This window comes from Crocuta crocuta, unplaced genomic scaffold (genome assembly GCF_008692635.1).
Source record: "Crocuta crocuta isolate KB4526 unplaced genomic scaffold, BGI_CrCroc_1.0 scaffold68, whole genome shotgun sequence".
Taxonomy (NCBI): Eukaryota; Metazoa; Chordata; class Mammalia; order Carnivora; family Hyaenidae; genus Crocuta; species Crocuta crocuta.
The window spans coordinates 1,289,918-1,301,927 of NW_027532426.1; the positions used below are offsets into that span (position 1 = coordinate 1,289,918).

General features: G+C 44.9%; 1 protein-coding gene across 1 annotated transcript; it reads left to right on the plus strand.

Moving 5' to 3' along the window:
• The first annotated feature begins 4,698 nt into the window (after positions 1-4,698).
• Positions 4,699-9,564, plus strand: LOC144243957 (keratin, type I cuticular Ha3-I). The gene is made up of 7 exons (XM_077779111.1): positions 4,699-5,083; positions 6,519-6,601; positions 7,113-7,269; positions 8,510-8,671; positions 8,766-8,891; positions 9,014-9,234; positions 9,447-9,564. Exons 1-7 carry the CDS (start codon positions 4,736-4,738, stop codon positions 9,562-9,564), a joined length of 1,215 nt encoding a protein of 404 aa, XP_077635237.1. The 5' UTR covers positions 4,699-4,735.
• Positions 9,565-12,010: the final 2,446 nt, after the last annotated feature.

The window sequence follows — 12,010 nt, forward strand, 5'->3', positions numbered from 1 at the left end:
CACAGACTGAAACAGGCTCCAGGCTCTGAGCTGGCAGTCAGCACAGAGCCCGACGCGGGGCTCGAACCCACGAACCGTGAGATCATGACCTAAGCGAAAGTCGGACGCTTAACCGACTAAGCCACCCAGGCGCCCCCAGGGGTTGTTCCTCTTGGCATTCTCTTTGCCTGAAGCTCATACCCACACCTCAGTCACTTTATGAACTGCAGGTTGTTTGATACCATAGGAAGCTTGGTGTCCTTTCCTCACTTCCTAGTAGCTCCCCTTCAGAATTGGCAAGGTCAGCAGTTATCACAAGGGTGACAGTGCCAATCATGACAAAGCCTTTATTTCCAGAACAACAAGCTCAAGTGTAATTTAGTGATTATATTGGAATAGGAGACTTATTCAGGTCTTTTTACAACTCTTTGCTTCTTTAGAGCACTTATAATAATTTCCTTTTGGATTTTTTAATGTAAACTTTATTCCTTTTGCTTGTGTAGGAGGAATAGAAATGTTTTCAAAAATTTTGGAGAGAATAAAAAGTACGGAGAAGGGCGGGGGAAGCATTCATAATCCTACCATTTAAAAGCATCTAGTGTCATCATTATAAGTGTGATTCTTTTTATCTCTCAATCGTCCTCATTGTTAAAATCATATAATTTTTAATTTTGTTATGACTATGTGTGTGTACTTTGCTTTGGGTAAATATATTGTTGTTGAGTAGGGTCACTATTTGTGGTTCAAAGTTGTTCCAACTGATGGGATATAATTATATCTAAGTTGTTCCAAACTATTGGAACAAAATCATCAATTTAGAAATAATGATTGAAATCAGAATGGCAATAAGGAACCTTAGTATCACTGAATTCTATCATTTCCATATTCACCTTTTATTCTTCTTCAATATGGCATATCTATGGGTAAAAAGTGGGTTTTTTCTGTTTTTTTTTTTTCTTTTTGTCTTTGATATCTGCTCCTAAGTAGTTGACATATCATATTAGTTGTGAAATTATTCAACATTTCCGCAGTCTGCTGATGGGGGGTGGGAATGCAGTGGTAAATAGCAGATTTGGCTTCTAATTATATGATCCTAAGTAAGCCATTTCTCCATTCTGAGCTTCAGTTTCCTCATTTATAGAATGAGAGGCTTGGATAAGATGATCATGATGATCCCTGATATCACTCTTGTTCCAAGATTTTCTCCCTCTCTGGCAATTTTAGCATTTGGAATTTACATTAGGAAGTAGAAGGGAGGAACAGAAGAGCCAAAATCAAACCTGACTGTTTTTGGATCTGCAGCTGTATTTGAATCTTGGACTCTTGCTGTGAGCATCTGTCTCTGTCTTCTGTTAGAACAACAGTAAGGGGCCCTTCTCCTCCCCAGACAATGCATCTAGGCACACAACTGAATTCTTTCCTCATAGCTTCTCTTTAAGATACCAAATAAGTCTCATCTCATGCCTTGAAAAAAAGCAGAAATTGTGTTATATGCATGGGCATTTCTGATTGCTTGTGCTTCTTGGGTAGATGTTCCTAAATCACCAACTATTATGACTCATCAAATTCAAACAAGCTTGACATCTTTAAACTACTTAAAGCACACTCTAATTATTGTAGAAAGTCTATATTTGTAAGACCAAAGCTCACAAGCTTTATAATCAGGTGTACAAACTGACTGTGGCAGGACTTCTTTAAACAATGGACATCTCAACTCTTGGTATTTAAAATCTCAATTGCCCAAAGTTCAGTGTGGAGGTTACTTCAAGAACACAGGTACTGTATACAGTAAGCACACCTATGTGACCATGGAAAGGTCCTGGCAACTTGTTGGTCAATGTATCCAAGACCCTCTCCATGGTTCTGATCTTATAGGGTCCCTTTGCCACTCTTGATTTGACACTTTTGATCTTCACCACCACTTTGAAGCTCTCCTCCCTAGCCTTCTCTGATGCCATGAACTGGCTCTCTTCATTTTCTCTCACCATTTCTCCATTTCTTTCTGATTCTTTTTCCTTCTCCTGCTCTTTGGTTGGAGAATCCCCAAACTTTGGTCCTTAGACCCTTGTTGTTCTTCTCCTTGTTCATTCTCCCTTGGCTCATTTTTCCAGCTCTCATATCAGCACTAGGATCATAACAGCCATGAATTCTAGCTCTGCTACTCCAAGGACCTTATGAACATTTTCCTGTATAGATTCCACCATTCCTTCAAATGTAGCTGATCAAGAATGAAACTATTATCACTGTTCTCCTTAGGACCTTCAATGGCTTCCCATTGACCTCCTGATGAAGCACAAGCTCCTCGAGGAGGTATACAAGGTACTTCATATGAAAGTCTTTTCATGCCTTCAAGGAACTCAAATAGAGAGAGAGAGAAGCATGTAAGTCATGACAATGCCATGTGATCAAGGTGAGATGAGATCTTACAGAGGAGGAAGAAATAATCTGTCAGAAGAAGTTAGGGAAAGAGCTAGGTCATTTATATTTAAGCAGCATGAGATGATGGGAAGAGTTTACTTCTCCTCCACCCTCATCTATCACTCCCTGACTTACATGGTGCATATTGAGCTTCTCTTGGTTCCTCTGTTGCAGAACTTCCCAACCTTACTGAGGTGAATGAGTTGGAGGGGTCCATGGTACTGATGCTCTGAATCCTTGGGGTGGTTGATCAAGGCAGCCCAGTTACTGCCCCAGTGAACCATAAAGTGTTATCATTTCCTATATAAGCTTTTGTGTGAAAAATGGGAAGCATGCCCAGATACAATGTACACTTCCTCCAGAAAGCCTTCTAGACCTCCACTCAGTCTGGTAAGGTCCCTTGGTGCACATTCCTATAGCCACTGGGGCTTGCCCTGTAGCAGCTGTATCCTGCACCTGGCTGGTGTGCATTCTCCACCAGGTTGAAGGTTTGCCTCTCTTGCTCACTGTTGCATCTACAGTGCCTGGCTCTGTTCTTGGCACATGAAGGGCTCAGTTAAATGTCTGTTAAAGGAAGTGGGATAGCTCATCCTTGATGAGCAAAACAGTCTGTATTTCTCCCAAATACTTCACTTGCCAAATTTTGGTTTCATTCTTGATTCTCTCCCATATCTCACCTTTCTAAATGCTGGTTAAAAAAAATTTCTTCTTTGAAAATGATTCTTACATCATTTCTTCTTTTATACTTCCTCTGCAGACACCTAAACTCAGCCCCTCCTCACTGCTGGCCTGCACTACTGGGATCACCTCCTTGCTGGCCCCTCTGCCTCCAGCCTTACCTTCATTTTGCTAAAACAGATAAATGTTTGCTAAAAATTTCCTATAGCATCTCCCTTCAGGACAGTCTAAGCTCCTTAGCTTTGCCATAGAGAACTACCATATGGCACTGGCCTCTCCATACAGCTTTGTTTTCTACAACCTCCCTACACACCTCTTCTATCCCAGCCACTAGTCTCACTGACCATGTCTTAGGCTCTCTTGCCTGTTGTGTGTGCACACCATTCTTCAACCTGCAAGGCCCATGTTTCTCCTCTGTGTCTAAGAAGCCTTACGCCCCAGTACATATATGGTCCTGTGAACTTCCCATCCTGGTGGTGCCCTCTTGCCCATTTCCTCAATCTCTCACTTACCACTTACCATCTCCTGCCTTACATTATTCTATGTTCATTCCTCATGCACTGAGTGTCCACTGAGTTCCATGCTCTTATTGCTGAGGATTCAGGGGATTAGACTCTGCTCCTGCCTTCAGGGAACTCAGATACTGAGATATATGAGAACAGAAGTTGTGCACTGCCATGCTTAAAGTGAGATGAGAGCTCACAGAGGAGGAATAAATTATCTGTCTGCAAAAGTTAGGGAAGGAGATAGTTCATTTGTATTTAAGCATCGTGGGGTGATGAACAGAGATCATTGTTCTCTGTGTTGGAATCCTGGCTTCACAACATATAACCTCCTACCCTCTATGCCTCCATTGACCCATCTGTAAAATAAGAATAATATCATGTACCTTGAACGGTCATGGTGAGGCATGAATGAGATCATGTTTGTGAAAAGGCTCTAGCACCAAGGTTAGCCTGCACAGGTGCTCAACAAGTTTGAGCTCCTTCTGACAACTTGGGTCTACCTTCTATTCCTAACAGTGCCCTGGACATACTGTCATCCTGGTGACTGTTATTTGGTTGATTAACATTATCATAGAAATTTCTGCCATATCAGGAAACAGAGCCACTGGGAGCCAGGCTGTTGTAACTATTCCAGAAGGGATCCATTCGTCTTTCTGAGAACCATGAATCTGGCATTTGGCATTTGGAAATTTGATCCGGCAAAAGGTACACAGCAAGAACTGTGATTTCCCATCTTAGCAAGAAGAGTCGGGGGCTCACCAAGGAGTCAGGGCCATCAAGCCAGGAGGCAAAGCAGCAATAGTGTACCTGNACCCCACTAATGAAGCCCAAGGCATTCATGAGTCTAGCTCTTTGAAGCCACTCTATGAAGCTCATACTTCATTGAAGCACAGCACGGCAGAGGAGTCCTGACTTAGCGAGAAGCCCAAGTAAAGTCTTTTATGAGGTGAGGGACTCTTCTGAGGAAACATAACAAACCAGGGGGAAGGGCTTTTGACAATGACCAAATGAATAAGAAAAAAAGAGCTGCCTTCCATGTCCACACCCTCTGTGGAAGGGGTATAAATGCTCCCCAGGGGAAGGAGACCCACAGCTCTGTGGCTTGGAGAACTTGGACTCTGTGTTCAGCCAGGCGTCTTGCTCCCTCCAGCACCATGCCTTACAACTGCTGCCTTCCCAACCTGAGCTGCCGCTCCACCTGCTCCTCTCGGCCCTGCGTGCCCCCCAGCTGCCACACCTGCACCCTGCCCGGGGCCTGCAACATCCCCGCCAATGTGGGCAGCTGCGGCTGGCTCTGCGAGGGGTCCTTCAATGGCAGCGAGAAGGAGACCATGCAGTTCCTGAACGACCGCCTGGCCAGCTACCTGGAGAAGGTGCGCCAGCTGGAGCGGGAGAACGCGGAGCTGGAGAGCCGCATCCGGGAGTGGTGCCAGCAGCAGGTGCCCTTCGTGTGCCCCAGCTACCAGTCCTACTTCCGGACCATCGAGGAGCTCCAGCAGAAGGTGAGGGGGTGGGCACCACACGGCCTCCAGCCGGAAGTTGTAGAGAGAGAATCTGAGGTCTGATTAAGAAATGATACCAGTTCTCAGTTGATGTCCAGCTTTTCCATGTTGTTTTCTTTTCTTTCTTTCTTTTTTTTTTTTTTTAATGTTTTATTTCTAGGAGAGAGAGAGAGACAGCGTGGGCAGGGGAGGGTCAGAGAGAGAGGGAGTCACAGACCGAAACAGGCTCCAGGCTCTGAGCTGGCAGTCAGCACAGAGCCCGACGCGGGGCTCGAACCCACGAACCGCGAGATCATGACCTAAGCGAAAGTCGGACGCTTAACCGACTAAGCCACCCAGGGGCCCCCATTTTGTTTTCTTGAGGGCCTATTTAATAGGAGGCCCAAGACTGTTAGGTCTGGATATTTGCATAGTGCAAGTCTATATGAAGGTAGCTGCACTTTGCATAAATAAGCTGTAATTAAAAGCTGCCTCCAAATGCTTCTGTGCATTTGCCAAGCTCCAGATTTATTACCCTGAGGTAAGAGAAAAGCAGGAGCCCAAGAAAGAAGCTGAGGAAGCAGAAACTTTTGTAAGAATTGGACCATTTTCTCTCTCCCTCATTTGGACTTTTGACTACTCTGACTTCTTGCTGCTGTCTTCTTCTGGGTACTTAATTATCCTAATTATTTTCCTGACCTGGATGTTTCTGGACTTCTCCTAGTGTTCTGTGTCCAGTGAAGGCATAACATGGTTAGCTAAAATCAGAAAGAGTGGGAACCTCCCCTAGGAGGAAATAGTGCTAAGCCATCCAGGATGTCTGGGAGGATATGGCTGCTTCCCTGACCCAGTCCCTCCAATGCCCAGTTACATATTCATTTTCCCCACTGGACTGGATGTTTCTTGAGGGTGGGATCCAGTGTTGACTCATTTTTGTATCTTTGGTTCCTAGAACAATGCCAGATTTATGGAGGGTTTTAAAAATAAATGTTAAGGGCACCTAGGTGGCTCAGTCAGTTGAGTGTCCGACTTTGGCTCAGGTCATGATCTCATGGCTTGTGAGTTTGAGCCCTGCGTCAGGGCTCTCTGCTGTCAGCACAGATCCTGCTTCAGATCCTCTGTCCCCTCCTCTCTGTTCCTCCCTGACTCGTGTTCTCTCTCTCTCTCCATCTAAAAAAAAATGTTAGTTATTATTATTATCAGACTTTCAGTATTGCTTATTAGAAAAGAAAAGGATTACTTAGCTACTAATACTTTTCTCACACATTTCAGTATTTTTTAAAATTTGATTTTTCAAATATTTACTTAGCACCTATTGGGCATGGACAGCATGTAATAATCTTATATAAGATCCAGTGTGATTTCTCATTCTGTTCCTTCCATGTAAGTGAATTAGCAGGAATTGCTGTTGGTTAAAAATAACCAAGCTCATCCTAGATTGTTTTGGGTCTTCTAGATCTTGTGCAGCAAGGCAGAGAATGCCAGGCTGGTGGTGCAGATTGACAATGCCAAGCTGGCCTCAGATGACTTCAGAACCAAGTGAGTGGACAAATGGGGTGTCTTCTCTCTTCTCTTTCCCCTTAGCCTGTCTTCAATGCTGACAAAGCTTTTCCCCTAGACATTTCCCCCAGGAGCCACAGAGCCACTGCCCAGCAGAGCTCAGAGCTCTCATCTCCGGATTCAGACCCCTCCTCCTCTGCAAGGTGACATCCCTCCAATCTAGGATAGAAGTCCCCCCGCGCCATTGCTCTACTATGCACAGAATGTAATTGGGAGAATGTGAGAAGTGTATTAATTTTGGAAATCTCACCGTTTATGGACTTTTAGCCCCACTAAATCTATAGGCTCTTTATTAATGAAAAAACAGGGAAAAAAATTTACCAGAGCATTTTCCTCTAGGAGCTACTGCTCAGTGTTAAAAACCTGAATGAGAGAGAAGCCAATAGAAACCATAAGCCCCAAATTTCCAGTTATCTGACAGACTGAACCAAATACAGTCAGGACCAGGCCTGTTCTCACCCAGGGGTTCCCTAATGCCCCTGTACCACAGGTATGAGACGGAGCTGGGCTTGCGGCAGCTGGTGGAGTCGGACATCAATGGCCTGCGCAGGATCCTGGATGAGCTGACCCTGTGCAAGGCTGACCTGGAGGCCCAGGTGGAGTCCCTGAAGGAGGAGCTGCTGAGCCTCAAGCAGAACCATGAGCAGGTGAGGTTCCCCAAAGAGCAACAGGCTGAAACTCGCCGAGGCCTGTTTCTAACTGCTGTGGGGTATGGGAGAGGCTCGACTCGCTGAGGAATCTGTCCTCCAAACAAAAAGGGATTTGTAGAGAATGAGCAATTGAAAACCTGTGACATGAGAGTAGGCTGTTTCTGCCAGAGGTAGGAGTGAGAGTGAAGGAATTTGGCAAGCCTAGTAATGAGGAAAGACCAGCAATCAGGCAGTGCACACAACCTCCTCCGATCCCAGGCTGGTGAACACGGGGCTGCAGAGATCTTATGTCCCAGTTCCCCATTAAGCAACTGCAGAGGCCAGGATGGCCACCCAGCAGAGAGAGGCCTCAGCTGGAAACACAGCCTCCTTTCCTCCTTTGCCTCCAGAGCTTTCTCTGCTAGTCAGTGTTGTCTGGAGGAAACGATGAGCAAAATGTTCACTGTCACTTCTTGGTCAGTTGCATGATAAAAAAGACATTTTTGTGCAAACCTTAAATACCAGAACAATATAAATAGTGATGGTTAATATTAATCAAGAGCTTATTGTGTGCCAAACATTGTGCTAAGTGTTTTAGAACTCCAGAGGTCATTCTCATTTTATACATGGAGAGCTTGAGGCTCCTAGAAGCTCCTGAAAGTTACATAGTAAGTGGTAGAGATGGCCCTCAATTCAAGCCTGATATCCACCTAAGCCCAAGTACCAAGCTATGTTGGCTCTGTGAAGAGATAGCAGGGAAATGAATGGATACTTATTTCCTTCATCAGAATCTAGGTTGATAGAATTGACAAATCACCAGTTAGGTATATTCCACCCCTGATGGCAGATTTTGAAGTAAGCATTCTTTATTTCCTCTTTAGCAGGACTCTATCCTTTTTATTATCCATGGTTAAGAATCAAACCTAAGAGGCTGTGTGGTATATGAACAAAAACACTGACCTGGCAGCTTGGGGTCCTCAGTGTACATGGTGGTCTCTCACATCTCAGCTCGGAGGCTGAATCGCTGCTTTAAATGAGGAGGTGTACCCTGAATATAGGGGTGGAAAGAGGCCCTAGATGTGAAAGCACTTTGCAAAGTGGAATACACAGATTATATACTGATTTCAGAACCCAGTTATGAGAGGATCTGATGGCACAGAGCTGCTGAAAGCTGAAGAATGATCACAAGCTGACCTGCTCTCTCAGAAGAGCACCAGAACCCTTTGTGATTCTTTCTACCTTCTCCTTTCTCCCTCAGGAAGTCAACACCTTGCGCTGCCAGCTTGGAGACCGCCTCAATGTGGAGGTGGATGCGGCCCCCACCGTGGACCTGAACCGTGTGCTCAATGAGACCAGGAGTCAGTATGAGGCCCTGGTGGAGACCAACCGCAGGGACGTGGAGGAATGGTTCACCACCCAGGTGGGCATCTCAGCACACAGCCGCCCGGGACCCTCGGCCTCTTGGGGCCCTTGAGGCAGGGTGTGACCCTGTCTTGTCCCCTGTGCTGTTTCAGACCGAGGAGCTGAACAAGCAGGTGGTGTCCAGCGCAGAGCAGCTGCAGTCCTGCCAGGCAGAGATCATCGAGCTGAGACGCACGGTCAACGCCCTGGAAATCGAGCTGCAGGCCCAGCACAACCTGGTGGGTGTTGTTCAGGGTTGTCCATCCTCTCCTTACCTCGTGAAGCCTGTGACTTCTCTGGAACTCCATGGAGATGTCCCTTGAGAAGCAGCTCTGTGACATTCTGTATGTTCCCCACACAGAGGGACTCCCTGGAGAACACGCTGACGGAGACCGAGGCGCGCTACAGCTCCCAGCTGGCCCAGGTGCAGTGCATGATCACCAACGTGGAGTCCCAGCTGGCTGAGATCAGGAGTGACCTGGAGCGGCAGAACCAGGAGTACCAGGTGCTGCTGGACGTGCGGGCCCGGCTGGAGTGCGAGATCAACACGTACCGGGGCCTGCTGGAGAGCGAGGATTGCAAGTGAGTGGGAAGCTAGTACTATTTCCCTTGGGGGTGCATGAGGTTGTTGCGGGAATGAGAAATCATCTTGATGGAAACAAATTTACAGTTTCAAGCTTTTGGTTGGAGGCAGTCTGAAGAAGTGCTATATTCTTACACAAAGTGCATTTAATATCATCCTATCTCTTCAGCTCATTTCCCTCTAATTTGTCCCCATGGCTTTCCATCTCCAGGCTCCCCTGCAACCCATGTGCCACAACCAATGCATGTGACAAATCCATTGGGCCTTGCGTCACCAATTCTTGTGTCCAACGTGCTCGGTGCGGGCCTTGCAACACCTTTGTGCGCTAAAGGCCCTGGTGCCAGCAGGAGAAGGGCTCCAAAGTCACATCTCAACTCTACTTTATGCAAGCATCTCCTGGGGTGACCACAGTTTGGACAAAGTGTCCAACTCTACCTTCTACTGAATTGCCTGGCTTGATCTTTTAGACAGCAAAGTCTGTACCAGCTCATTCCATCTTCTGAGCACATAGAGAAATCTACAACAAGATCGTGCAATGTCTATTATCCCAATGACATACTTGTGTAACAAGTTATGCTTGAACAAATACTTATCTAAATGGGATTTCAAGATAATTACATGAAAGGATGATATAGTTGATGGGCAGGCTACAAAACTGAACACAATTGGAAAAAAATCTTCCTTGTCACTCTTTTGGTCTTTGGAGATACTACAGTAAGAGTCCCTTATTCCTAATAAACTCTTATTCTGGCATAAACCTAATAATTGTCCTTTTATTCAATCATTCGCCAGTTGGGTGTCTTATATCAATAAAAAGTGACCGGTGTTCTCTCATCAGATGAAGGGGTCATGTGACTTTCTTCAAAGGAAAAGTCTCCAGACATCACCCACCTGTTGGTGTGAATTTTGGGTATGGGTAGGTGATGGGGAAAAAATGGTGAATCCACATGTCAGTAACTACAAACATTTTCTGTCTAGCTCTTCAGAGGGAATACCACAAAAATGGGACATCAGGAGGAAGTAAATCTCAAAAGGAAGGCTATATCTCTTGGCAACATGAAAATACTATAACCTAGAAAAAAACTAGAGAAAATATAATCAGCCAACAATTATCTTCCTTGGTTTATATCTTTGCATATTGGAGAGGTTTTCTTGATAGCCATTCAAATCAAGTTATCATGATTTTTGTGCCTACAGATTTTATAATAACCATTAAAATATGGAGAAATACATTGTACTTAGGTCCAGACTATCAACTCAGTGTATTATAAAGTATCAAACCACAGTGTTATAAAAAGACTTATTTTCAGGGCTCTTGGGGTGGCTCAGTTGGTTAAGTCCATTTTGGGCTCCATGCTGGGCATGAGGCCTATTTGGAAAAAAACGACTTATTTTCAATCACATTCCTTTCATTATTGTTAATGTTAATATTACTTTTCATATTATTCAATTGTGGTATTTTTGGGAGGGTGAATGTTATACCCGTTTAATAATAACAAAAATATAATGGCAAAAGTTTTATCACAGATTACATATTCTTTAAAAATGTTTATTAAGGGGGACCTGGGTAGCTCAATCTGACTCTTGATTTTGGCTCAGGTCATGATCTCACAGTTCATGAGCTTGAGCCCCGCACTGGGCTCTGTACTGACAGTGCGGAGCCTGCTTGAGATTCTTTCTCTTCCTCTCTCTGCCTCTCACCTCCCCCCAGAATAAATAAATAAACTCAAAAAAAATTATTAGTAGCATACAGTGTAAGTTTTGTAACATGCATAATATTTTGTGGAATATTTGCATATTATAAAATACATGAAAATAGTACATAAGGAAAGCAAACACATTGTAGGTATGTGCTCAGCATTTTTCTGATAGCAGTGTAAGATGAAATATTGTGAAATCCAGCAAATTAGTGGACCCTGAAACTCCCAGACATCCTGTGCTCTGTACAGACAGAGATATGTCATTTCAACCCTACCTAAAGTTGTGGGTGGAAATTCTTTGGAATGTCTCATGTGTGATTAAAGAGTTGAAACTAAGACCATTTTGTTTCTATCAAAAAGACTTCCTTTTGGAAGTGAGGGAACAGCCTGAGATTTACACACGTATACCTTTTTTTGACATATAAATTCACCCAAGATATCTACCTTGTGTGAAATTGTGTGTCTGAAGCACTGGGTGGATGCCATGGTTCCCTCTCCCAAGGTTGTTCTAGATCAGGATGGAGCAAGTGCCTACAAGTCACCCCAATGGAGTCCCAGATTCACAGAGAGGCTCGGGGATTCATTCTTCCCCCTAACTGACTCTTTTTTCCTACAGAGGCTGCCTGGTTCCCAGGCATATGCCCCCCAGTAAGACTGCAGTCAAGACCCCAGGCTTCCCCAAGGAGTCTGGAAGGCATGGAAAAGCTGAGACTTCACTTGAGCTTGGCACCACTTGCTGCAGCTCCCGTGACTCTCCTGTCCCCAGGTTCTTCCTGTCCTTTGTTCCTAGTTCACACTATACTCAAATCTGACTCTGCTCCTTACCCTTCGGCAAGTCCCTCCACTTCTCCAAGATTCATGTCTCCCAACAGGGCTCCCAGATGCAATTTAGAAAATGTGAACTCAGAGTAAGTGCAAAACCACCTGCAAAGTGCTGTCGAGGTAAATGGTTAGTTCCTGACACATCCGACTCCATTGGTTTCAACTGTTGATCCAGTGGCCACAATATTCAGTTGAAGAAAGTGACTCTGGAACTATAGTTTGTGGATTAGATCCCTGCTCTGCTCTTTAATAG